General features: G+C 53.5%; 10 protein-coding genes across 10 annotated transcripts; 4 read left to right on the top strand and 6 right to left on the bottom strand.

Moving 5' to 3' along the window:
- Positions 1-1,506: 1,506 nt before the first annotated feature.
- On the bottom strand, positions 1,507-2,607 carry N7482_004031 (transcription factor domain-containing protein; the record flags this gene model as incomplete). The annotated part of the gene is made up of 1 exon (XM_056686156.1): positions 1,507-2,607. The coding sequence occupies one exon, from the start codon at positions 2,605-2,607 to the stop codon at positions 1,507-1,509; it is 1,101 nt and encodes a 366-aa protein (XP_056544898.1).
- Positions 2,608-3,767: 1,160 nt separating this feature from the next.
- Positions 3,768-5,322, bottom strand: N7482_004030 (NADH-quinone oxidoreductase subunit D; the record flags this gene model as incomplete). Its single annotated transcript, XM_056686155.1, has 2 exons — positions 3,768-4,580; positions 4,657-5,322. The coding sequence occupies 2 exons, from the start codon at positions 5,320-5,322 to the stop codon at positions 3,768-3,770; spliced, it is 1,479 nt and encodes a 492-aa protein (XP_056544897.1).
- A 424-nt stretch (positions 5,323-5,746) lies between these two features.
- On the top strand, positions 5,747-6,990 carry N7482_004029 (DNA-directed RNA polymerase core subunit RPC40; the record flags this gene model as incomplete). Its single annotated transcript, XM_056686154.1, has 3 exons — positions 5,747-5,791; positions 5,841-5,945; positions 6,013-6,990. The coding sequence occupies 3 exons, from the start codon at positions 5,747-5,749 to the stop codon at positions 6,988-6,990; spliced, it is 1,128 nt and encodes a 375-aa protein (XP_056544896.1).
- Positions 6,991-7,261: 271 nt separating this feature from the next.
- Positions 7,262-8,809, bottom strand: N7482_004028 (NEDD8-activating protein UBA3; the record flags this gene model as incomplete). The annotated part of the gene is made up of 5 exons (XM_056686153.1): positions 7,262-8,367; positions 8,424-8,503; positions 8,562-8,567; positions 8,617-8,718; positions 8,775-8,809. 5 exons carry the CDS (start codon positions 8,807-8,809, stop codon positions 7,262-7,264), a joined length of 1,329 nt encoding a protein of 442 aa, XP_056544895.1.
- Positions 8,810-9,149: 340 nt separating this feature from the next.
- N7482_004027 (telomere length regulation TEL2 family protein) lies at positions 9,150-12,446 on the top strand (the record flags this gene model as incomplete). The annotated part of the gene is made up of 6 exons (XM_056686152.1): positions 9,150-9,993; positions 10,053-10,403; positions 10,455-10,541; positions 10,595-11,141; positions 11,194-11,910; positions 11,966-12,446. 6 exons carry the CDS (start codon positions 9,150-9,152, stop codon positions 12,444-12,446), a joined length of 3,027 nt encoding a protein of 1,008 aa, XP_056544894.1.
- A 111-nt stretch (positions 12,447-12,557) lies between these two features.
- N7482_004026 (Sec1 family protein) lies at positions 12,558-14,855 on the bottom strand (the record flags this gene model as incomplete). The annotated part of the gene is made up of 4 exons (XM_056686151.1): positions 12,558-14,048; positions 14,103-14,314; positions 14,542-14,737; positions 14,784-14,855. The coding sequence occupies 4 exons, from the start codon at positions 14,853-14,855 to the stop codon at positions 12,558-12,560; spliced, it is 1,971 nt and encodes a 656-aa protein (XP_056544893.1).
- A 372-nt stretch (positions 14,856-15,227) lies between these two features.
- On the top strand, positions 15,228-16,556 carry N7482_004025 (putative plasma membrane SNARE protein (Sec9); the record flags this gene model as incomplete). The annotated part of the gene is made up of 2 exons (XM_056686150.1): positions 15,228-16,436; positions 16,497-16,556. The coding sequence occupies 2 exons, from the start codon at positions 15,228-15,230 to the stop codon at positions 16,554-16,556; spliced, it is 1,269 nt and encodes a 422-aa protein (XP_056544892.1).
- A 1,669-nt stretch (positions 16,557-18,225) lies between these two features.
- Positions 18,226-19,424, bottom strand: N7482_004024 (C2H2-type zinc finger protein; the record flags this gene model as incomplete). The annotated part of the gene is made up of 3 exons (XM_056686149.1): positions 18,226-18,344; positions 18,413-18,888; positions 18,967-19,424. 3 exons carry the CDS (start codon positions 19,422-19,424, stop codon positions 18,226-18,228), a joined length of 1,053 nt encoding a protein of 350 aa, XP_056544891.1.
- A 4,063-nt stretch (positions 19,425-23,487) lies between these two features.
- Positions 23,488-23,778, top strand: N7482_004023 (uncharacterized protein; the record flags this gene model as incomplete). Its single annotated transcript, XM_056686148.1, has 1 exon — positions 23,488-23,778. The coding sequence occupies one exon, from the start codon at positions 23,488-23,490 to the stop codon at positions 23,776-23,778; it is 291 nt and encodes a 96-aa protein (XP_056544890.1).
- A 1,290-nt stretch (positions 23,779-25,068) lies between these two features.
- On the bottom strand, positions 25,069-26,244 carry N7482_004022 (uncharacterized protein; the record flags this gene model as incomplete). Its single annotated transcript, XM_056686147.1, has 4 exons — positions 25,069-25,244; positions 25,309-25,457; positions 25,853-26,083; positions 26,168-26,244. The coding sequence occupies 4 exons, from the start codon at positions 26,242-26,244 to the stop codon at positions 25,069-25,071; spliced, it is 633 nt and encodes a 210-aa protein (XP_056544889.1).
- Between the last annotated feature and the right edge of the window lie 19 nt (positions 26,245-26,263).

The following is a 26,263-nucleotide window of genomic DNA, read 5'->3' as shown; positions in this document are numbered from 1 at the left end:
TGTGGCGACAATCTGCTCCAACGCAGGTTTCAGCTAGCGAAACAGAATTTTGATAAGTTGGAAGCATTGGGAGGTGAATACAAATGGGCTGCCTCGTGGACTAGGCCCCAGGGCGGTACAACTGTCTTAATCATCTTCGTCAAAGATGCACATCCAGTCAATGATGTACTTGTTTGCGGCGGGCGACAGCCATGCGGTAGGTCGGGAGATCGGTGGCCCGATTCGTGACGCGGGCAAACAACAAGCCAAACCCACGGTCATCGCCGTCTCCAAAGGCGCTGATGTCTGCCGAGAGAATGTGACTAGCGGACGAAGGAACACGTCGAGCTTGATTGATGCAAGTAAACAACCGCGTCATGTGATGCTGCGTAAACAAAGAAATCGTGAAGGCATCGTCTGGTGCAAACGGGGCATTCAACTTAAATAACCCCCTTCTCCCCGACCCTCCACTTTTTTTCTCTTCCCCATCGCAACAGCCTCAGATTTCTTACTATTCTACATCCGTCTTCATCACCTTCCTAAAAGCCAACCCATTAACAGCGAGCCCTTTCGCATTACCAACTTCCCCAACACCACCGTGGCGATGCCCAGCTGCGTGTCGCGTACGTCCATCGCGCAGGAGTGATCGCTCCTAAGGATGTATCGTGGGGGAAAGAGCATCTCTTTCCACCAGCATTCGTTCTTGTGCAGGTTGCAAACACGAATGCGGGTGGAAAGAGATGCTCCTTTCACCAGAGGTTGCCTGAATTCATCCTTTCGACCTATATCTGGTAGGAGGAGAGGGCCACGGTAGTCTCTATGTCTAGGTTCGAGGGGTCGAGGCTGTTGAGGGTCGACTGCAGGTCGGCAAGCTTGCTGACCGTCAAGGCCTTGCGATGGCGGTTTCTAGTGCGCGTACTGGAACCGAAGAAGATAACCAGTGTTAGTGTATCGTCAAAATGCCGGTCAATTTCGGTGATTCATATGTCCACGAGGCCATTCGGGACTAGGATCAACGAGGGGGTAAACGTACGGAAAGGGGTCCATGGGCTCCGAGGGTTGGTTGGCGATCCCCGAATGCCCTCGTATCCACATGGATCACCGCAATTGACCGGTATTTTTGATGCGCTAACCCTGAATCATCTTCTTCGGTTCCAGTACCCGCACTGGGGACCGCCATCGAAAGGCCCTAACGGTCAGCAAGTTTGTGCGTCAAAGGAGGGAGTCCTGGCGGAAACCTGTAACTGCTGCCATTGGTGAGCAGTTGTTCGAAATGCATGGAGTGATCTTCGCTTCAGGAAACGTCAGTGCTTTGGAGATGCACAGGACCTCACAGGATTTGTGCGTTGGCTATGTTCCTGAACACCCGCTCATGGTTGACAGTCTCAAGCCTCTCCGACAATCCATGCATGATGGATATGCGAGCTTTCTGGTCCAGGTTTGATCGAGTGCGAAGACAGCTGGTGAAGCCCAGTAGACCAGGTAGTGAAAAGCAGTTTCATTATCATGATGTATGCTATTCCGAGTCTAGAAGAGAACTAGCTCAAGGCCAAGGCGTGCGAGATAGAGGTCCCAAGGTAATGGACTGCCAGATGCCCAGAATTGACGTAACACTGCTCTGGCTCTCGTGAAATTCCCCATGCCCAGCTTCTGCATATTACCCATGCGCGTTTGGATCATCTCTCGCTCATCGTGCCTTTCAGTCTCACAGCCAGCACTGAATATTGGCCAGAGAATGAGGATATTCGTAAGGGAATGAGGTTCGATTTGGCTCACGGCATCGAGGATATTTTCAATGTCGGCTCTGACTTTGACGTGGCGCATAGGAAAGCTCTGCACGCGGCGGTGGAGATGAAGTAGCGCAGAGTGCACAAACGCAAGGTGGGTACTCTGCAGCTCCCAGGCAAGACTACCACCAGAAGACAGTACGTCCTCGCAGACAGGTCGGTCAACCAGAGAGTGTAGTTTGGTTTCGAGGATCTCCGCCTGCATCATTGTCTCCGGGCTTGGTGTATCGTCCATACCAATTTCGGCCGGTGCACGAAGGTCTTTATGGCACACTAGTTGTGCGATTTGTGCCAGGATAGGAACAAGATCCAACGAATAGCCACTTATGTCATCCACAGACCAGGTTGTGTGGTCTGAGAGGCTATCCAACGGACCATTCCCAGGGTCGTGGATGCATTCTCCATGGACTCCTGATAAGGCTGCCAGGATATCCATGGTCTTAAACCATTTGACTAAGCATTGAATGAACGGATCGTTCATATTGAATGATGCCCTTTGTTGTTCCAGAAGGGCAGTCAGGATTCGCAAGACTCCACGGAGATGGGTCCGCCATATGGTCATGTTTCCATTACAGACATCGTTGGTGCATAGCACCATGGCGGTTATGATAGTCGTCGGTTGGATCATCTGATTAGGGTCATAGAGGGCTGTTCTGAGGCCGGCTATGGCCCAATTCGTATATTTCAAGCAGGTCATCTTTCGTCTCGGGCTCGAGTCTTGGACGAGCCGACTGTGGTGACTGCAGGAACTTGCCAAGAGTGCGTAGAGAAGATGGGGTGTCTCCATGGCAGCACTGATAATCCTCTGAAGGAAGGAATCCCGGGCTGCTGGGAACAGCATTTGGGCTGTCTGTGTGGTGAAAGTGTGCATCCAAAACTTGGATTCTTCGGAGTCCAGCAAAGGTGAGTGATTGAGTAGAGGCTGATGCACCAGAGGCAACAGGTCCACCGTCACTTGGTTCCAATCTGCGCCAACGCCAACTACAGACGTCTGTTCAGGTCTGACTGATGCTCTTGGCCTTGCTGGTGCTTGAGTGATGATGCTCAAGTCGTACAAGCATCCTCGGGGATATCGCTTGCAACGTGCACATACTGGCTTCTGCATGTCACACTAAATTCGAGCGACTACGGGTTAGCTTCCGATCTAAGGCTTTCAGTGGGTCAGAGTTACTTTGATTTTCTTCCTCCGGCATTCCGTGCAACCGTCTCGCCGCCTACGGTGGCACGCAGAGCTATCGCGCCCCTCGGTAGGTCGGCTCCGAGGCGAAGCGGTCATGTTGGCCGATAACCCCCTTCAAGCGTGCCGCTCAAAGATGCTGCCACCAAGACATATCCAGTGTCTGCCTCCGTCGTGCAAGTCGTTTTCTTGGATGGAAGTGTAAGGCGTACGGAGTACTTGGTTCTTTCGGTTGGCCATTTCTCTGGCCGAAGGGATCCACCCCCTACCCCATACGGGCACAGATGCGATCCCTCCAATCATAGCGCGACTGGGATTCCTTCCTTGGCTGGAGGATTTGCGTCTCTTATTTGAGACGCTCGAACAGAAAGTTGGAAAGCCCAGGGCGATTTGGTAGTTTCCTATCACTCTTCTACACACACCAAGACTAAGGTAATTCCACGGTGTTTCTATACTACTAGCGCTTCCTACATTTATGGCTTTACGATCGCTACGATCGCAACCTATGTGAAGCTAAAAGAAAGTCTCAGAAGAATCAGATGATCACTATACACAGGGGCTTATGAGAGGTTAGGGGCAATATAGAAGGAAACAAAGGAGAAGGACAAGACATAATAGAACAACGCCATGAGAAGAAAGCATGGGAGAATTTGGTACACCTGGGTTAGAGTCGAGGGGTCCAAGGGTTATCACATAGAGTATGGGAGTATCCTCCTCTTTGGTTTTTGACCCCTATCATGGCACGGAAGCCGTCTAAAAAGGGGGCCATTTCGAAGTCTTCTTCCTTTTTTTGGGTTTATTGATATTGCGTTGGAGAGGTGCTTTTACCGGTCAACCTCACCGAACACCAAATCCATGGTACCTAGAGGAGCAAGAATTAGCAGGGTCTGAGTGAACATCAAACAAAGACACTTACCGATGATAGCGACGGCATCGGCCAAAAGGTGACCACGAGACACCTGGTCAAAGCCACCCAGGTGGGCAAAACCGGGGGCACGGATCTTGCAGCGGTAGGGACGCTCGCTACCGTCACTGACCAAGAAGACACCCATCTCACCCTTGGGAGCCTCAATAGCCGAGTAGGTCTCACCAGGAGGAACGGAGTAACCCTTAGTGAAGAGCAGGAAGTGGTGGATCAGAGCTTCCATGTTCTCCTTCATGGCAGCCCGAGGAGGTGGCGAAATCTTGTAGTCTTCAACGCGCACCGGGCCGGCAGGCATCTTATTCAGGCACTGTTGGATAATGCGGAGGGATTGGCGGAACTCCTCCATACGGCACAGATAACGGTCATAGCAGTCACCGTTGACACCAACGGGGACATCGAACTCGACCTGGTCATAGGCATCATAAGGCTGGGACTTACGGATATCCCACGGGACACCGGAGCCACGGAGCATGACACCAGTGAAACTCATGTTCAGAGCATCAGTAGCGTTGACGACTCCAACACCTTGGGTTCTGGCCTTCCAGATACGGTTATCCGTGAGCAGCTCCTCGGTCTCGTCGATACGGTCACCGAACTGGGTAGCCCACTGGTAGATGTCATCCAGAAGGCCGAGAGGGATATCCTGAGACACACCGCCGGGACGGACATAGGCAGCGTGGAGACGGGCACCGGAAACACGTTCGTAGAATTCCTATAGGACGATCAATGCATTAGAATGTTGGCTCTGGGTTTCCCAAGGCTATCCGGTCGATTTCCCGGTCACTTACCATGAGCTTCTCACGCTCCTCGAAACCCCACAGGAAAGGAGTCAGGGCACCAACGTCCATGGCGTGCGAGAGCACAGACATGAGGTGGTTCAAAACACGGGTGAGCTCGCCGAACAGGGTTCGAATCCACTTAGCACGCTCAGGGATCTCGACGTTCAGCAGCTTCTCAACAGCGAGGGAAAAGCACTGCTCGTTGGTCATCATGGAGACGTAATCCAATCGGTCGAAGTAAGGCAGGGCCTGCATGTAGGTCTTGTACTCGATCAACTTCTCGGTACCACGGTGAAGCAGACCGACGTGGGGATCGGCGCGAACGATCTCCTCGCCATTGAGTTCCAGAATCAATCGGAGCACACCGTGAGCAGCTGGGTGCTGGGGACCAAAGTTGACGGTGTAGTGACGGATCTTGCGGTCAATGCCTTCGGCCTCGGATTCGAGACCAGCAGCCTCTGGGTCCTCGGGAGACCCCTTGTTGGCGAAGTGGGTGAAGGTCGGGTCGGTCGGAACAAGTCTTGTGGCCTGGTAGCTAGACGCCTCAGCGTGACGGCGAGGAATCGTGGTCGCTATAGAGCGAGATCGGGGCACAGATGTGTTGAGCAAGGTGGAGGGGCGGAGGCAGAGCCTTTTGGGCGCATTGCCCGCGAGGCGGGCGAAGGAGGCAGCCATGAGGAACTTGAGAGGGGAGATTCGAGGGGGGGGAAAGAAAGACGGCTGGTCCTCAGTCCAGACGCATTCAATTGCTGGTTGGAGAGTGAGCTCGCTGCGGGATGGGAAGCCTGCAGATTGAAGGTGAAGATGAGGTCGCGCTCCATTTTGGCTAGTCACGTGAGAAAGCTGTCCGGTCATCAGGCGACTGCTGGTTGGTGGGTAGGGCCATTTATGATGTACCCACCCCGTATGGTATTTTGAGCATTTTCGGTTTAGCGTATCATTCTTCCACAGAGAATCCTTATCTAATCCATTACTAGCCTGTCACAGAATAGACAGCCCCTTTCTGCCTCAGGCTTCAAATAAAATATCTCGAGAAATTATTCTTATCGCCGATCATCGAACTTCACCTTTACCTTCACCCCCCACCAGTTTGCCCACCATGGCACCTCTTGTTCCATCGCAAGAGGAGCTGCAACGCCGTCGTGTAAGATAGGCTTCACCATCTATACCTTCCAAGGACTAACGTATGTCAGATCATCGGCATCAATGCGGAGACCGTCACCAATATCCCCTCCACTGACTTTCCTGGCCATTGGCCTGGAGAATCGCATGCCTGGGCACTTGACCAGTTCAAGGATGTATGTACTCGCTGTTCTTCAAGCTTTGATGCCCCTATCCCTCTTTCTCACTGCTCTCAATCGTCAGAATTTCAAAGTCGAATACCACCGCAACGACCCATACGAAGCCTCGTTCTCGCTGATCGGACTCGACGCCGCGGTCGCTAATGCCTTCCGCCGTATTCTCATGGCTGAAATCCCAACTCTGGCTATTGAATATGTCTTCATCCAAAACAACACCTCGGTTATCCAAGACGAGGTGCTCGCTTCTCGTCTGGGTCTGATCCCGCTCAAGGGCTCCGTCGAAGGAATCAATTGGATGCACTGGTTCCGGAAACCTTCCGAGGATGATGACGGACCTGCTCCGCCCGGCCCCAGTGATTTCAACACGGTTGTCATGCACCTTGTGGCTGAATGCACGAAGAACCCCGCTGCCGCTGCCGACGAGACCGACCCCCGCAAGTTGTATCACAATGCCCATGTCTATGCCAAGGATATCACGTTCTCCCCGGTTGGTCGCCAGGAGCAGTATTTCAGTGGTGAGGGTACTATTCAGCCCGTCAACCCGGATATCTTGATTGCCAAGATGCGCCCCGGTCAGAAAATTGACTTGGAAATGCACTGTATTAAAGGCATTGGAGCCGACCACGCCAAGTTTTCTCCCGTTGCGACCGCTAGCTACCGTCTCATGCCGGATATCAAGATTGAGCGCCCCATTATTGGCAATGATGCCAAGAAGTTTGCCAAGTGCTTCCCAAAGGGCGTCATTGCCCTAGAGCCGGTCACTGCCGAGGAGGCCGGACGCAAGGGAAGCGGATACGAGGGACACGCAGGCGAGCAGAAGGCCGTCGTGCGGGATGCGTTCAACGATACCGTCAGCCGGGAATGCTTGCGCCATGAGGAGTTCCAGGGCAAAGTCAAGCTCGGACGCATTCGGGATCACTTCATTTTCAACGTTGAAAGCACCGGCCAGTTTGAGAGCGATGTTCTTTTCCTGGAAGCCGTGAAGGTTCTGAAGCTGAAGTGCGCCCGGTGGAAGCGCGGTCTGACCGACCTGATGGCATAAAGCCGTGAGATGGGTCCCCTCCGCTGCTGTTCCTTATATAATGCATTTAATGGCGTTGGAAATTTTTGTTTGAGCTTCGTTCGCGATGTACATTTACGAAAAGTTCGGTCAAAAGTTAGGCTTTACGAGGCCGGAGTCCGGATATCACACTTATTGTTAGAGCACAGAAGGCCGGCGGCAGTCTTTGCATTCTAAGATTTACCTGAAGCTAAATATCGTTTGAATCGTGTCACTGTAGCCCCAATACCAGGAAAAACGGATATCTGGGTGTTCAGTTGAACACCAGTCTGTAGCGGAAGTCGATGGTGTAGGCTGGATCACTAACGGCGATTTCTTCACCGTCCTCCACTAGGTCACGCAGTCTGAGGCGTAGGTTGGGTCTCGTATGCTCCTCCAATTGAGGCGGGAAGCGTTGATACAACGTCTTCTCCTCTGTCCGCAGGCTAGGCTTCTTTAGCTGCGCTTCAGCCCTCTCGCCGAGACTTTCAATGAAGTCTCCCAGAGTCATGTTCGGATCCACATTCATCTTCCGAGCAAGGTTACCGCACACTGGACAGTCTGGCTTCTTTTCCGCCTCAAATGTGTACGTGTAAACACCCTCTTCGCCAGCATACATCATGTAGTTCTCCAGGTAAGGATTGCAGCCAGTGGCAATTTTCATCACCTCCGAAGTTGTGGAGGCAGCGATCACTGCGTTTGTTGATGCAATAGCCGGGATGATGTTCTTTACCACGCCCTGAGTCATCTGGAATGTCACTCCATGAATATGGAACTGCTGGGCTCGCTCCAGGGCAGCATGGTACACCCACGATATATGCTCCATATCATCGCTGTCGAAAGTGTCATCTTTACGCTTATCTTGCCATGCGATCTGATGAGCCCATTCAATGCAATGCTGGGGCTGACGCGGAATGGTGGCAATGGTACAGAGCGGTACTGCAGGGCGAGGAGCATGCATGTCAAGCTGGCACTCAATACATGACGAGAGTGTAGGCAAAATCACGCGAGCTTGGCCCTTGAATCCTATTTGATCATCTGATTCAGTACTCTTGCGTTCACAGGAGATCGATTCTTCCGTACCTTCAGTACCACCATCGATCAGAGGCTTGAGACTCTCTGGATCCTCCGGGTCAACCATTCCAATCAGTGTAGAGTTGATCCAGCGACGGGCCTCGATGCTGTCGAGGCCACAAACGATGATCTTGAACTGCATGTAGTAGTCTTCATCTTTATCCTGGATCTTGCCAACAAATGGTGTAATCTTGACTCCTTTGACTCGCTTCTCTACAAAGGCAGCAGCAACCTCTGCTTTAGGTTTGCCAATATCAGCTTGGCGGAAGAGAAACTGCCTATTCAGATTGGAGATATCGATGGTGTCTGTGATAGACCATTAGAGGTGGTGCTTGTATATAAGTCCGTGCAGCATAGCCTACCCATATCAATGACATGAATGTCTTTGAATCCAGACAAGGCGAGATTCTTCAGGATTTCGCAGCCCAGTCCACCGGCTCCGCTAATCTCACGTTAGTAATTTGTCTTCCATGGTAGTAACTACTGCTTATGGAACGAACATCACCCTAAGTACAATGTCAGTATCAGTCACAAAGTTGCGATGAGCTATCTTACAGGATCTTTGAAGACTCGAGGGTGTTGATCGTCTCTGACCCTGGAACCCAGTCTTCATCGCAGTAGGGACCGGGTTTGGATAGGACTTTATAAAGGTGCCGCCTGTGAAGTGTCAGGATATAACAATAAATCACAGAGCTGTGAAACATCAATCTCACCACCGGCTCTGTTCGCCTACATTGACGGTGTCCATTTTGATGGAAACACAGGCAGATCAAGCGCTGAGTTGCGATAAATGTCTGGAGTCGCCTGTAAATAGACCCACCTACTCGTTGAAGCAGATCCCCAGTATTAACTTGTAAGGCTGCAGTCAGAGCAAATTAGGGGTCTTATGACCGTGACTTATGGTCTGTTTGGTATTCTTAAATCATGTAAAAGTGCCAGTGACGCTGAGATGGTGAGCGGATGGCGGAGAGCACTGTGGCGTGGAATGGTGAGGCAGGACACATTCGCATCACGTGATGTGCCGCATACAAGCTCCGACGGTCCACCTCAGGCAAATCAACTTCTTTTTGAATATCACGACTCTCACGATGGACGGCCTTTTGACTGCGGTCAAGACCATCAAGCGGGATTCTGATTCCCCTTTGGTCGCGGTTGAATCTCGAAGTCACAATGACGCTTCTCTCAAGCCCGCCGCAGATCTTGGTCAACATATATCTTTTGAGCAGGTCATAGATGTGTTCAGGTCGCACCCTGATCAAGAAGAGCTTTCTGCAGTCCTTGCAGCTCTTGACCCGTTCAATGCATCGAGAAAGATACAGGATCTAGACATCCGAATTGCAGGCCCGAAAACTGCCCAGATTCTCCAGCTTTTAGTCAGCACTATCATCCCGGACCACTGGACACCTCTGAATGGCAAGGAAAGCAAGACGAAGGGTGCAAAATGCCGAGGAGCTCTGCTACGCTGTCTCAGCAGTATAGCAGGTCTTGGCTCTCTTGTAGCCCAACTCCGAACTTATATTTTGAACGTTCGGGCGACACCTCAAAAAGCTGAAGGCTCAAGCAGCCACCTCATCATCCGGGATCTCCTATCTGTCCTTGCTGCTTTGCTGGAACCAAATAATTTCCTTCGTCGTCTTTTCACAGATAATTCATCTTTTGACGATAACAGGACTCGGCAGCAAGTTGCACGGAGAGAACTCGCGTCGCTTGTTGCTGCTGGTAAAATCCTTTCCACAGCAGCAGAAGCACTCACCATTATCAATGTACCTGAGCCCGCGTCATCCATCTCTTGGATTGGTAATGGCCCTCGCTATGCAGCCTGGCTGGGAAGAAACATCGCCTATTTAGTCTCCGAACTCAATGCAGATAATGAAAATGATTGGACTTCAATCGGTTTCCTCACAGGGCGAGCATTGAGTCTAGGCTATTCGGGTAAGTCTTCCCCTTGGTCTCTGGCCCACGATAAGATTCTGATTCACTTTCTGCTGCAGATCAGCTAGTTCGAGAAATCTACTTGAGCCTGCTCTTTGAGCAGTCATCTTCTGGGCAATTTGGCTTGCTTATGGACCATCTCAAACTACCGGAGCAACTTGCTATGCTAGAAGCTATTTTTCGCGATGTGCAGAAAACCCATTTCTCATACGACCTCTCTGGGTCATTTGAACAGCCTGAAGCATTCGGCAGCATCGTCACAGGAGTCGCAGCACTGTGTAAAATTATCATAGCGGATCGACCATTCTTGAAAAACCAAATCACGGATTGGCTCTCAAAGAGTCAAGGTGGCTCAATCCAGACAGTTGGTCTACGCCGTGCTTTAATAGCGACTTACGATAACTCCACTGGTAAGTTTTATCACGACTCTGAAATAATTCTCGATCTAATGTAGCAGCCAGACACATTGAGATCTCTGCTTTCTCACAGTCTTGACCAGTTTGGCGACAAGTTTTGTATCAAAAACGTCCCGAACATCATCCAGAATGGTCCGTGCAAAGCTTTCCATCTCATTATCTGCCCCGAAGCTAACAAAATCCAGCCAATGCTCAAATCATTCTAATCACAGCAGGTCGGCTGAGCCGACTGGATCCGCTCCAGGTGCAAAACATTGGACGTACGAGTGTCTTTCTAAACGCAGTCTCCAATCGACTCGCAGCCTCATCAAACAGAGCACGGTTCTTGGGCATGATTGTAGGGACTGGGATTTCTGGGCTTATAGAAGAGCCAGGAAAGGCCCTGAAATTTGATCTTGAAGAAATGCATAGCGAGGAAGCACGCTGGTACCTGAGCTTCACCAAAGTCTACGATGAGGTTGGACCATTTGAATCCATCAACAAATTGCGGAACACAGATTTCAAAACATTGCAGCCTGTCAAAGATGTTCAGCCTCGTCGGAACCAAAAATCGAGTGCACGCCCAACCCGACATCAGACAAGCAAGATAGTTGCTATCGAAGAAATAGATGACAGTGGAGAAGAATCCGGTGAAGATGAAGATCTCATCCCATATGAGAAACCCGATGACGATTTGGAGGATGAGGATGAGGATCCTACATTGATCCAACGGAACAAGCCAAGTGCCCCGATGTAAGTCTTGTGTTGAAATCCAGGCTGTTCTCGGTCTCTAACAACATTTCAGCTACATCCGCGACCTGATTACATACCTCCGTGACCCTGAGAATGTTGATCGCTACCATCTTGCCATCACTACTGCCCCATCTCTAATCCGTCGTAAGACGGGATTCGGAACTGAACTCGCTGAGCAGATCGAAGAACTGGCCCTTACTCTTGTTGGTCTTCAAGATGAACACAAGCACCCATCCTTTCACGAATCACGCCTCCAAAGCATGATCGCTCTCATTGTCTCACAGCCTCTCAAAATGGGTCGCTGGTTCACTGCAATCTTTTTTGATGGAGACCTGTCCCAAGTTCAGAGATCTGCTGTGCTAACAGCCTTGGGTCTCGGCGCGCGTGAGATTGCAGGCAATGGCGAGGATGATGCTAAGGCACTGGGTCTTCCGACTCTGGGAGATACCTCATTCCCATCTAAGCGGCTGTCGCCTGCATTGGAAGCCATGTTTCTGGGCGCAAATGAGTCTCCCATTGCAACTCTCACCAGGGAAATGTCACGAACATCGCTGCAGCCACTGGCGGCCGATGCAGCAGACAAAATGACAGGCCCGAATGCCCTGAAGGTGCGCACCTTCTCGTCGCGTATGGAAGTTGAGAAGAAGCGCCAGCAGCGCGATGCCCAGAGACGGCAGAACACTGTAAAAGATGTTCATAAGGTGCTTGCCGAAGGCTTCTTCTACCCTCTCCAGGGCCGATTCGAGATTATGATGTTGCAATTCTCTTCGTATGTCTCATCTTTGCTATGACTCTCTTCGATAGCTTCACTAACTATCCTATAGGTCATCTGCCCCCTCTTACAACCCGTTCTTCGTACCGCACATCCTCACCCTCTTTCTCCAAACCCTTTCCCTTATCTTTTCTACTGCCGGCCCGCATGGCCCGTTTCTTCCAGGTCTTACACATGAAATGCTTTCTTTGCTCATATCTCTGCACACAGCCCCGATATCTAGCGAGCCTACTGTCACCGCGGCGCTACTTAACCTCTTCCTTGCAGTTGTGGACGTGAATATTGCATCTGGCTCAAGCGGCGAAGAACGCCTCGTCACCGAGTATGCCACGAGGGTAATTGAGTTACGCGAATGGGCTTCTGAGGTCTTTGATCGCATGCCCTCCGGAGCCAACAAAACAGACTCCAGTGCCTTCTCTGATCCACAGGAACAGGTGCGAACGCTGGCTGCTGGGGTCATGGTGCGGCTTGGAGAGGTTATAGAACGGTATCAGGGTCGGTTGATGGGCGTGAATGCCGGCTTCAAGTACTAAGCTATGGATGACCGTACGAATCATTGTAAAAAGCTCCGCTGCCTTCTGAGTTAAAGAAATGGTATCCTGAGAACTATTGACCGCAATGAACGCTAGATCTGATGAAATATGCTATTCCGTCTTTGCAAAACTGCCCTTCTCAACGGCTGCTTCCATCATGCGGTCGCCGCTGATGAGTCCTGTAGTGCAGATGATGATCTTGCGCCGCGGCGCCTCCTGGGCAGCGATGAAGCGCAGCGCGGCAATCTCGGTAAAGGTAATTCCACCCAAAAAGAAGACGTATACAGTCTTTGTGGTAGAGTTGCCGCTAAGCGTCTGACGAGCTCGAACGGCCTTGTCATCACCTTTCTGGACAATGCTGAAAGTCGAGCCGCGGGCGCTTTTCACCACATCCTCGAACCCGAGCCATCCAGGAGACGCCGTGCTGGCATTGCTTATTGATACAGCTGGCGACCCACCCTTAATCAAGGAGAGGATATACGGTTTTTGCAGCACGCATTGAACCAGGCGAACGCTGAGTGGGGCGAATCCACTGTAGACATAGGAGATATCGTTGGGGTCTTTCTCACTGACTTCCTCGATCACCAGTCGCAGGTTCTTCCGCAGGTACGCGTAATTGGTTTTCGAGCCGGCCTGCGCACCGGACGCAGGGAGGAGCATGGCCGTGGCCGAAGACCGGGGCTGCAGAAGCTCCATCTTCTCCAATGCCCAGAAAGTCAGGAGATGCTGGTGGCCGTAGGCCTGGACGATTTGTCTTTTCAAGTTCTCCAGGTCCCGGGGACGCAGTCCACCGGACATACACGACTCCAGACATAGTAGGCGTAACACACTCTTCAAGGGAACATCCCGCGAAATAAGCTCTTCAATAGTCTCATGTTGATAAGTTGGATCGGCACCTGCGGCAGTGTTCTGCTGCACTTCCAGTATCTTCCGGAATGTCTCAGATCGGGTGAGCCGCATGATTTCCTCCGCGAGATTCGTGTGGATCCGAAGGCTCTGGTGCTCCAGTTGGTAGGTCGGTAGCTTATTGACAAACTCGCGGAGCTCGTTTGTTGTCTTGGCCGTATGCCGGGTTTCATATTCGTTTTCCAGCCGGCGAGCCACCTTGTTGAGGAGGTCACCCACGATGGCAAAATTCGCATCTCGCAGTTGGCTGAAGAGCTGATCCGATGAATCAAGCTGGATTTTCCTCTTCAGTCCTTGCTTAGCCTGCTGGGGCGTTTTAGAAGATTCCTGCGGTTGTGGTGCAGAAGCTTGCCCCACAATGCTAGTATCAACATCGGCTTGGTTGTGCTTAATACCAACATATTCGTCAATTAAGCCTTCATAAGTTAGTTGGGTGAGAAGTGGTGTTCCAAAGTCCACGTCGCGATCAATGATTATCAGATTCTCGGTATCGGCGCTCGGGAGAAGTCCTCGTGTAGAGGGGTCGGCCAGCCCCGAGCTCTCTTCCGCATCCAACTCTTTGCGCATCCGCAGCAGAAGATCTGCCAGACGGCGCGCATTATCACCCTTTCCGACAATGCGAGGGAAATACCCATGTCGCTGCTGGATGCCCATGAGAGCTTTGGCAGCATGAAAGATGCAGCCAGGGTCCTTATGCTGATGTTATGTCAATATGGCTTCTGTCGCCACACGAGGGTATCTAAGACCTACCAGGTACAAGTCTTTGAAAGCCTCGTCAAGCTCCAATGATAAGATATCCTGCTCGAGTGGCAAGAAGTAGAGCGGAAACACGGCAATGTTGACATCACCGATAATGCCCGCCTCCTCCAGCACCGCATTGCTTACCAAGGTCCGCCGGGGAGCGAAGAAGATAGAAAACTCATGCTCCACGTTTCCATTATCTTGAAGGCGTTTGATTTGCTCTAGAGAGGATTGTTAGCCCATACTGATGGCACCCAATCGAAGTAGAACTATAACGGGACAGAATGCCAATGAATAAGCTCATTTAGATCTAGGGAACTCGAATGATTACGTAGAGTATGAAGCTCATCTGCGTAATATACTGGTCGTTTTCGCAGTTCCCAGGCGGGCTCGGGTAGCAAGAGCAATACCAACAAATGCAAACAAGATACAACGAAAAGTGCCTTACCTGCCACCGTGCGCACATGGTGAGCCTTCTCGCCGCGGATTAGGAACACGACATTGCGTTGCGAAGAGTCGATGTTTGCATTTTCCAGCAAAAATACACGGTCGACGCCATACTGTTGGAGTTCGGAGAACTTCACGAACAGGCCGACTGGACCCGCCAGCTCCTGGCTAATGACGAGATTCTTCTTGCCCCGAGCCTACACGCCATTAGAAGAGGCTCTGGGACGCAGACATGGTACTCACGCCTTCAAGCAGGGCCAGCAGATCCCTGCGGGCCTTGTCTCTGCAGTGGTCGGCGTCTCCCAGGGGCGCCATTGCTGAGGTGGCTGTGGCAGGCAGCACTCCCGCCAACACCCAAAAATAACGGAGAGGCGAAGCTGCTGCGGCCGCTTCGGGGCTAGCGCCTCGGGGCTGAGTCAGCGGTACTGTATGGTCAGATGTCCGCCACTACCACCCAGAAAGCCGATCATTGGCAGTCATTGGCAGTGTCACGTTGGTCACCGGGTTACAGCCATACCACCGCCGGTCTCGACTGCTAGGCTCCCCTGAAGCGCCTTCAATTCTTTGAAACACTTTTCTCCTCGTCCTTCCTGCGGAAAGTTTTAGCCGATCTGTTTTTTTTCTTAGACATCTTCTTCCGCTTCTATCTAATAAACTCTACGGTCAATCTTTCATTCGCAGCTCATCATGGGTCTGTTCAAAAAGTCCGGTGACGACGACGGCGACTCAAACCGCCGGGCCCTGTTCGGCTCTCGATCAAAGAATAAGAGCCCTTCGCCTGTCTCCAACCCCTACGCCCAACCGGCTCACATCGATCCGTACACCAAGGCCAAGATCCAGGCTGGTGTTATGCCGCCACCGGCCGATATCCAGGGCGGCAACGGTTCCCCCGCCCCCGCAGGAGGACCCCACGCCATTCCATCCGATAATAAGTTCGCGGGCTATACGCCAAACCGCTACGGTAACCAGGGAGGATATGGCAGTGATCGGTTTGGCAGTGGCAATGCTGGCGCCGGTGCCTCGCGCTACGGTACGGGTGGCTATGGAGGTCTAGGCAGTGCCGACCCCAATGACCCCGGCGCGGGGGACGCGGCTCGCAGCGAGCTGTTTGGCGGGGCCAAAAATCGTGTGCAACAGAATGAGGGCAATGCCCCGCCTCCCTATTCGCCAGGCCAAGGGGACGGAGAACAGAATAACTACGGTGGCGGTAGCAATGAGTACAGCATGGCCACCTACCAGGACCGGCAGCTTACCGCCGAAGAGGAGGAAGAAGAAAATGTCCAGGCCACCAAGCAAGAGATGCGGTTCGTGAAGCAGGGCGACGTGTCATCCACGCGCAATGCTCTCCGTGCTGCCGCAATGGCCGAGGAGACTGGACGTACGACACTCGCTCGCCTCGGTGCACAGGGCGAGATGATCCACGGTGCGGAGAAGAATCTTGACATGGCCGCGATTGAGGGCCGTTTTGCGCAGGAGAAGGCGCGCGAGTTGAAGACGCTCAACAAGAGCATGTTCGCGGTGCACGTTTCCAATCCATTTACCAGTGCCTCGCGCCGGCGCGAACGCGACGAGCGCACCCTTAACACCCACCGAGAAGAGCGCGACCTCCGCGACGGAACCCGCTCTGAAGCCTACCAAACTAATGCACGCATGGAAAAGGTGTTCCGCGACGTTGACCGAGAGGCAAGCAAACAGGGCAAGGGCAAGAAGGCAAGCGTTACGGAGCGTGCCAAGTACCAATTCGAGGCCGACAGTGAGGATGAGGCGATGGAAGACGAGATCGAGCAGAACTTGGATCTTCTTAGTGGTGCCGCTGGCCGGCTGAACGGTCTTGCCAAGGCCACCGGCCGCGAGCTGGATGAGCAGAACAGACATCTGGAGCGCATCACAGGCAAGGTCAGTACCGATTCTTGGAACTGCGTGTGGCTATACGCATGATGCTAACTTTTTCCACAGAGCGACTTTGTCGACGATCAAATTGCCATGAACCGGGCCAAGCTGGATCGTATTCACTAAGTCTTATTGTTACCGTCTGGAGCTGGAATGTGCCTGGTGCTGTGCAGCTCGTTAATCATTATTACCCTCTGAATTGGCCTGTCATCTATGGATAATCATCTCCCCGGCGTTTGGGCTTTCTGCTTTCTGCCTTCCGCATGTGCGCCTGCTGCGTCCCATACCGCAGCAGGATCTTGAAACTTGCAATTTAGACTACGGATTTAGTATCATAACTGCTACCCTTCTTTACCTTCTGCTGAGTATCTCAAATGTTCCCTTTAAGTGCTCTATAACTAAGACCCATATCGTACTATCAACCACTGTCGCAATGCCAATACGTCTCTTTTCAGTTCCAATGCCGATTAATGCGGTGCGACCTTGTGTTCGAAACACAACCAGTTTGCATGTCCGATCTAGCAGTAATGCAACGCAGGCTGCCTCATGGAGACATCTACCGAGTAAGCCTAATTTAATCGCACACTTTCAAACATGGAGGGTGGGATCCATATTGCTGCAGTAGATCGATCTCTCGAGATATACAGGCGGCATTACATTAATTGGACTGTACTTATAAGGGCCCTAGGTACACAAAGACATATACTCGGATTCACATGAGCGCTTATTTGTGGATTAGACATCTCTACTATAGCGACTGTAGTGTGAAGATCCACCAATAGGCCCCGGAATAACAGCGAAACCATCCAGTTTCACCGAAAGATGCAAAAAAAGCCAGAGAAAGGAACAAAAAAAAATGCTTTCGCACCAATGCCACGGGTATCACATCAACACCACGCCATCCCTGCCATCCTGCACAAACACGTGCTATCACAGACCCGGTGGAAACAAAGGGCGACCCTCATGACAAGACAAAAGCCTGTCCAAGGAGGGGTAGAAAGGAACCAGGCAGACAGGACAGAATAGGATAAAAATGGTAATGGTCCAAAGGGGGGCGAGATCGAAACCATGCAAGACCGATGCACGATATAGAGGATTAGAAGGTAAATGAACACACAAAAGACAACCTGCTGCAGCAAAAGACAAAAGGGGTTGGGGAGGACAAAAGGCCCAAGGCCGAAGGCAATAAAAACGCATTGAATCATCACAAGCCCATTGGTATCGAGAAAAGCACAGGTGACTCCCAGGTCTAGCGAAAGAAGAAGAAAGGAAAGGACAACACGAGAAAAAAAAAAAAAAAAGGAAAAAGGAAAAGGAAAGGAGGAAAAAAAAAAAGAAGAAACAAAAGGACAACCAGGAACGCAAAACCAGCCGGTACCTCTATGGTCATAACGGGGAGAAAATAAGGAAAACATCAAAAAAGGTCTGTCCCCTTCCCAGAGCCCTCGTCCCGTATCTGCGTGAACCCCCAAAATGAAACCGTCCCAGGGTATATAGTATATGAAGAAATCTCCCGACACCGGATCGGTGAGACGTATTCGGAATGTAGGAAATGATGATGGTGAGCGTGTAAAAAAGGGGTAGTCCATGCTGTTGTACAAGGAGTCAAGGCCGAAGCAGGTTCGCGCAGCCCAACACAGTTGGGACTGGGCCCGCTCGGCGGGATAGGATAGGATAGGATATCTGGTGCGTTCATGAACGCGCCAAAGCTGGGAACGGAGAAGGCGCTCGGGTGATGAGGCGCATCAAGTCGAGCAGAAGGGAAATAAGGTCAATGCGGCGTCCAGTTGTGGATTTACTCGTCGTCGTCGGGAGAGCCGCCTTCCTTCTCGCCCTTGTGCACCTTCTTGTGTCGGCGCAGGTTGGAGACCACTGAGAAGTGGCGCCCGCAGCCGTCAACGTCGCACGCGAACGCTATCATCAACGGGTCAGTACACCTGTTTTCGGACGCGAATTTCCTGGGTTCAGGATGTTCCACTTACGCTTCTCGCCAGTGTGGCTGTACATATGCGTCTGGAGCGAGGAAGGACGCGTGAACCGCTTGTCGCAGACCTTGCACTTGTGCTTCTTTTGCGTGTTGGAGGGCATCTTGGAGCTGAACTGGCTCATCATGGATTGGGGGCCGGGCGGGGCGCTGCCCGCCAGGAGGCTGGTCGGGCGGGGAAGCGTGCGAGACTCGTACGATTCCGATGTCGTCGAGCTGTAGTCGGTCACGGAGGAGTCGACGGAGCCCACGGAGGCGCTGTAGTAAGGGTAGTTGCTGCCGGAGGAAATGGAGGAGGCGGAGGAGTGCGTCGAGGGGAAACCGTAGGAATCCGCGGAGCCTCGCGCGCCGCGAGGACCGTAGATGTTACGGGGTGTCAGGTCCTGGCTGAGCGCCACCATCCCACGACTGGCGTCGAGCGCGTCCCCGAAGGTGGGAGTGGGCGCGGGTGCTTGGGAGGATCCCACACGGTCTCTGTACGGAATGTTGCGTCAGCCACCTGTATAAATTCGTGCGTTGCGGGCGCCATGAGCGAGGCGCGGAATCACTCACGAATGCGAAATGCGACGGATGTCCTGGGGCTGGGAGGGGTGAATCGGGGCGTAGGTGCCTGGCGCGTAGCTGGCCGGGGCGAAGCTGCTCATGGGCGGCGCGGTGGTGTACGTGGAGGTCTGCTCGAAGCCGGTGCGCGGAACCTCGTGTTGCATGCCCATCACCTCCGGGCCATAGCCGGTCGCGGCGTAATTGCTGCCCGGCACGAGTGAGGGTGCCGACACGGGGATGTTGGGGTAGGGCATGGACATGGCCGCGGAGCGGCCGACTTCCTCTGGCTTGACGGGGTTGATGGGGATGCTGGCGCTGTTGCCCATGGATGTCGCGTAAATGGGCGGGGTCGAGTGCGAGGAGGTATGCGCGGCCGCCCAGGGGTCTGTGAATTGTGGCTGCGTGTGGTGGTAGACATTGTCGAAACTCATGCCGCCATATGGGCGGTTCTGGTTTTCCATTACCATCGTCATGGAGGGTAGGGTCGCGACGAGCGAGCCGATCGCGCGCGAGAGGGCAATGGGTGCGAAGGTAAGAGATCGGGATGTGTCGTGCGGGATCGGGTATCTGCACGAGGATGGCCCAAGACGTCTCGGGGGTGGTTGGTGTTGAGGTGAGGGACGATCGTGTGTTGATCTGGGGCGTGTCCAGAGGGTTTGGAAAGGAAGAGTTGAAAAGAGAAAGTGATAAGCCGAAGATCAGGGATTAATTTAATTTTTATCGCGAGAGTGAGAGAAAGAGGTCTGGGGAAAGGGGATCGGCGAAGCTTAAGAAGGGCCTGCGCCTGTAAGTAGTGGGCGCATGAGTGAGGCACGATATTGCTCTCGCGGAGTGCCACTGACGACGTGCCGTCGGGGCTCGCAGATCGTCGAAACGCTAATACGCCCGCGGGTAATGTAATTTACGGTTCCCCATTTCCCTCTTGAGCCAAAAATCTCAAATAATTCGGGTTTCCACTTTCTGCTTTTCCTTATTTTCACTATTTCTTATTTCCTGATTCTCTCATGGATGGGTATTTAGTGGCCCCTCTCAACGGGAACCAGTTCCTCGGACCCTCCTTCACTTTGGCTGGCGAGCTTGGCCTGTGTTGTCTCGTTGGTCGCCATTGCATCCTAAATGTGATTAAACTCCAGATGACATCTGTATTCAATTCGGGACTTTGGGGGAGGGGAGGGGAGGGGAGGTATGCCCTCGACGACAAAGGCCTCCCAGCCCGTTCAACGCAAATCCCGCCAACCAATTAGGCTGAGGAATGGAAGATCGAGAGAATCCCACAATTAACCGCGGCAGCAAGAATGTGTGCACGCGCACTCTCGAGCATCTCTGTCTCTCTGCGGTCTCCATAGAATCGTGAATACCCTGGTTGCCATTTTCCCGGTGGAGAGGAGGAATGGACTCGAATAGGGGATGTCGGGATTGCAACTCCCCCCACGGGACCCAGTTCACAGATGACAAGGTTGAAAAGGGGAAATCATTGGACCCAAAAAACAGTCGGTAGCCTCAGATACCAAAGGGGGGGTGGGAGGGGGGACAGAGATGCGGTTGTTAGTTAGGTGGGAAGGGAAGTGGATTCAATTGGGGGAAAGGGACTGAGTATAGGAGAGACTATGGGGACTGGATGGGTGAGTATGGGACTATGGAGACAATTTCCGAAGGGAATGTCCAGCACAGACTAGGAGGGCTGCCGATGAGTGGCCCAGCTGTGCCGTGTCTAGGGGAAGCTAAACTTGGGGGGAGGGGAGGAAAGGGAAAAAAGTTAGAGGGGGTTAAAAAATAAAGAAAACCAAAAAGGGCGAAAAGAAAAAGAAAAGGGACGCCAAGAAATAGACTTACGATGCAGCGACCAAGGTTCGCCCTGAGAGAGTGTGTTTCAAAGTAGCGGGGAAGGTGGCAGATCCCAGTGATACGTCAAAGGGTATACCCGCGCCCGTGGGGGGATGGTTTTTCTGGAGCGGAATAACGCCGTAGAAGAAGTAGTGAATGGCTGAGGTCTGGCGATGCTCTCTGAGAAAAGACTCCCAGCCTCTCTCTCTCTCTCTGTTCCGTCCATTTTCCCATCTCCTGGGGAAGAGGGAAGCAGTTTGAACCCCTGCTCGGGTTAGGGTTGACCTCGCGGGCCATGGCTCTCAGGCAAACCCAAATGTGGGAGAGGCCCACGGGGACAGCTTTGGGTTCGCTTCCCTATTGGCCTGCTGCTGGACCCTCCCAGAGGCAAAAAAAAAAAAAAGCCCCCCAAAAATTGAAAAAATGAAAAAGGTGAAAAAGAAGGAAATCCTTAGAAAATTGTGACGATTCACAGGGCTTTCCGCCATGTATGTGGGATGAAGAGGGAGGGGGGGGAGGGGCCTTTGACACGGGCCATAGTTGGTCTAGCGTGGGGAGGATGGGAGGCGACCTTACTTCCCAACCCGAATTCAATTCAAATGCACCAATGGCAACCCCCAGGATGTCGCCCTCGCGGAACCCAATAAATAACAGCATACAGCATACAGCATACAGCATACAGCATTATCGAATCAATAGCGTGAGCATTATTGACGGCATTCTAGGACTTCGGTCGCTGCGCTCCATTCTCCTTCTGACGGGCTGGGGGAGGAATTTACGGGCACAAAAATGCGCATGATGACGACGTTGACCTCGGAGCACTGCTCTACACTCTGAGACTCGACCAGATGATACTCTCCCAGGATAGAGGTCGGGGACGGTCCCGTAGGGAGGACGGAGTACCAAGCATCACCTCCCCTCCTACAGCGTCAAGGATGTCCAGAGGTCGCCTCGACGTGTGGAGGATGACCGGTGCGCCCGCCACGATCGGACTTCTTCCGGTTGATGCAGCCCTCGTTGCGTCCTGGACTGCAACCTGACCCAACCGGCGCAGCCGCGTTACACAGTGTGCGCGAAAATCGCAGTGGGACAGCCAACTGGTGCGATGACGGAATGCCGGATTTTTCACGGGTCCAGCATGCCCATTTGCCGCGGGCCATGCGACCTGTATCGACCCCCAAAAAAAAGGTCCCAGGGAAAGAGAAACGGGAGGGGAGCCAAGCAGGCAAAACACTGGTACGAGCCATTCCGCAGCTCGTATCGCCAGGAATACGCATCGACCGCTCGACCGCTCAACCGCATCCCCGTGCTGCCTCGGAGCCCTGCAAGCCATGGCCGCCTCGTCCCATTCTACTCCTCACCACCACGGCGAGGCGAGGAGGTGGGGGGGAACCATCGCCGGACGACGTCAGAGGACAGACCAGCACATCCCGCCATGGGGGCATTAGCGCGGCTCCTACAATAGCGCGGCAGAGGCGACCGCGATCCAGAATCGGACACCTCACACCGAGACCGACGTGGAGACGGTTCTCTGTCGTGATCAGTTAACTCGTCCCGAGCGGTTCCTTTGCAGTGGAGCATCATCTCATTTCGCCTGTGGCAGATGGGTCCAGTCAGGGCAAGTTCGTGGGCCTGGTCCCCGATCCACGCACCACGTCCCCGAGCATGGCAGATGCATTCCCCTCTGATACCTCGAGAGAAAGCCCGACTGCTTCGTCTAGACGTCTCCGTCACCTTCAAGGGCGCGATCACAAGGATTGGTATAGCCCATGGAGGCTGAAGAAAGTCCCGGTTTCCCCTGTGAAGCATACTCCGATCTTATGCCCGTAATTCACCGTGGACGTGGTTCCCTAGCCGTGAGGTGCATCTTCCGAAAGAGTATATCCCGTACCATTTCCCTCTACCAGCCCCCAAAAAATAAATAATATAATATTTAAAAAAATATATGTAGATGTAGATGGGAAATGAAAATCAAGGAAGCAAGCTGCCACTACGGAGAGCTTGTCGGAAGGCACCCTAGATTCCGAAAGCACGCTTCACTCCTAACTTGCACCTTTGCAACTCTCCTTGCCCGCCGGATCACCACTGGCCTCTCCGCATTTCCTGCTCACCTAGGGCAACGCCACGGTTCCATGGTCACCGCGGTGTTCCAGAAGGAACAGAAGAAAAAAACTCCCCACCCCACCCACTGAACCACTCACACCGGACGGTGGAGAGGGGCTAGTGGGATAGTGGGATCTTGGTTCCAGCGTGCGAACCGGCGAATTCCCGCCGAATGCGGTAGGTCTGAGCGTTTCCACGGGTCCAGGAGGTTTGTGCCTCGCTGACCGTGGGTTTGGCATGCCCGTTGGAGTCATCCACCTTGGGGAACCGGAGATTCAATCCAAATCCCGCTGATCGTTTCGTGGCTTGGTTCTTTGCCCGTGCAGCTCAGCCGCGCGCGCGGACTCAAGTGGCATGCCGAGACGCAGCCCGTCTCCAATTATTGAACCACCATCTGAATGCTAAAGTCTAAAGTCTCCGGGACCGGGAAGGATGCCCATCCGCAGTGCCGGCGGCTGGAGGCGATGAATATCTTCGTTCCTGGACGGGGGCGTTCGTTCCTGATTCCGTCCTATCGGCCGGATTCACCCATCGTGTACTAGGGGCAAAAAGGGCAGCTCGGACGTGCTTCGGGAAAGACTTCATTGGCAGCGAGGCCAGGACATGGGCCTGATGGAGCCTTCCTGGGGTGTCGTCCAGGTTCTGGCCGAGGCCCCAGCAGCACGGAGGAGAACCCAGAACCCCGACTTCAAGGTTCTAGACGTACAAGTTGGTTTGGGCAGCAAGAACTTGGTCGTGCCAGCTAGTGCCGTGCAGCTAGCAACAGGGAACCCGCGTCGATGCTCCATGGCCGGAACTATGGACAGACTATGGACTCGACTACGAGCGATGGAGACCGGCTCATTTCCATGTGACCCGTTTGAGGGCCAAACGCGAACTGCTCCCCAAAAATGAAAAATAATAATCATGAACCGGCAGCAGGATGGAGGTGCACCGAGCGTCAGGTCCCCCTTTTTACCTATGCCGTGTCTGGCCCACTCGACGTCTCACCGGCAGCACCTCCTTTGCTGGATTACATCATCTTCTTTGGCATGTCTTCAAGGCGATGAGAGCGCGGATGCGATGGTTGGATTCGGTGCGGAGTGATAGAGCGATGAGGAGGGGAGAAATGGCTATTTGGCCCGTAAAGCAGACGAACGGAGTCCCGGTTTCAACTACATCGGCTCCTACCCTGAAACCAGCGACCAATGAATCTCCCAGGGAGGCCCCGAAGGCATGTTGATGTCTGCATCATAGGTCTGAAGGACCGGGTGCTTGGTGAGACTGAATGCCGGAGTTAGGGCACGCCCTCAGCGCCGACCGTTGGGGTCGTCGCGATGGGCAGACGGAGTGAGCCGGATGGGCAGGGTAGAGGCGATCGTGCCAATCTGCTCGGAGCTTCAGCGACCGGCTCCACAGCACGACAGGAGAGGCCCAGGCTGGTACACGGGAGGAGTGGAGACTGCAGAGGGACCCTCGATCGTTGATGTTGCCGCCACGGGAAGGGCAATCACCGGAACCCGCTGACCGCTTTTCTGCGCTTCACCGGGAAAGGCACAGCGTGCGATGGAGGCGATGTCTGGACGGATCGCACGGGAGGCAAACACGGGTTCTCTTCATGACGCGTCGCTAGCCAGCCTTGCTCCTTTCCCGTTTGGCCCTCTGGCCCCAAGTCCACTCTCAAGATCCCTCCTAAATAGGCAAGTTTGCCAGCCTCGGAAACTCGGCTGGCGGATTCGGCAATCCACCCGTCGACTTTCCCGAGAAATGCGCTGAAAAAAGCCCACTGGGCAAGGGGCGGTCAACAGGGCCAGCAGAGCCTGCCACACGAAGGTACGAAGCACACGAAGTACAGTACCATTGTGTACCGTACCCTGCGAGGTCCAAGTCCCATCATGTGCGCAGGCCCGATGCAGAAAACTCGGAGAAATATGCTCTGCACGATCTCGGGAACCCCTCGTAGATGGAGGGGAAAGGCATGATCCGATGGACGGACTCTGAACGCCAGCAAAATCACCCAGACAGAACAAACCTCTCCGTACTCCCCCATCGCATCGATGGCGCACACGCTGGACGACCGATAGAGTCGACCACCACGTGATGGCGATCCCCGACACGCCGATACCGCTTATCACGCCCATCATTCAGGAACCAGCCTATGCCAGCCCTAGAGGCCGTTCCCGCCCCCCCCCCCCCAACCCAGGCTCATCTGTCATCTGCACGGGGCTCCGATCTTGGCGGTGTCCACCACGGCAGATCGTCCGCGATTGCCCTCTTAATTTTACGGACTTGGGTCTCATGCTGCACATCACCGTTCGGACTTGCACCTCCAGTCCCGCGACCGACGTGGGGGCCATGGTCGACAATGTCATTCCCCCAGGCTGGCATTGTCAGCATTGTCAGCAGCAGCGGTTCCACCGCGGTGTGTTGCTATACATAGCCAACCGGCCATCGTCCGCGGGAGGCGCAAAGGAGAAGTGCCTGGTCCAGGAGGTCCAACACTAAGCTCCCACGGATCCACCCCGGCAAGACTGGAAGGCCCAAGGTTCAGGCCCAGTTCCTGGGTGATCGATATCCATGCGTATCCGGGTAAACTGGTTAAAGGGCCAGGATGGCGTCGAGAAGACCTGCCCCTCGTCCCAGGGAGCCATCTCCATCCGCATCCGCACACCACACCTCCACTGCGGTGTCCCGTCTGGACGGGAGAACCCCCCCCTCCCAAAATCCAAAATCCAATCATAAAAAGTCAAAAAACCCAAATGCAAAATCCAAAACCCCCCCCAAACCCTGGAATGACGGCACACTCGCAAAATGAAGCCGGATGCACAAGCGGTGATTGGCGGTCCCCAAATACCCAGTATACACTTCATACACACCCGATACCGGCGACCCACCAGCAGTCTCCCCCCATCCTCCCTTGTCCCGCCAGCCTCTCTGGGGTGTTTATCTGCCAGAGTGGAGGCGCTGGAGCACATCACGGCCCTCTCACTGGTCGCTCGGATCCACCACATTCCTTTTGCGTTTGTGAAGAGACGGCAGATAGTCGATAGCCGAGCTTGGCACCGTGGGATCGTCCAATAGATCCTCCGGCCCCACCCGGAGCTGACGCGTGCTGGTCCCGTGCAGTCGGAGTTCCACGGTGCGGGAGTTGGGGTCGTTGGTCGTGAAGGGGGAAAGGTGAGCAATGTTGGGGGTCGTTCCAAGCGAGCCACAGGAGATGCTAGGGTGTCATTCGGCGTGCTCAACCTCCCTGGATATCATTGGATTAGATGGCCGTCTATTTTTGGCCTGCTATCGTGTTTACCTCCCCCTCTTTCCGGCAGAGTCCCAGACAACCTCAAGACGGCGAATCCGCATGGCTGGCTGGGGCGTCAAACCCATGACGTGATGGCGCGCTAGT

The sequence above is a fragment of the Penicillium canariense genome (assembly GCF_028826845.1).
Source record: "Penicillium canariense strain IBT 26290 chromosome Unknown utg000002l_segment0_segment0, whole genome shotgun sequence".
Taxonomy (NCBI): Eukaryota; Fungi; Ascomycota; class Eurotiomycetes; order Eurotiales; family Aspergillaceae; genus Penicillium; species Penicillium canariense.
This window is presented reverse-complemented; position numbering and strand designations above follow the sequence as displayed.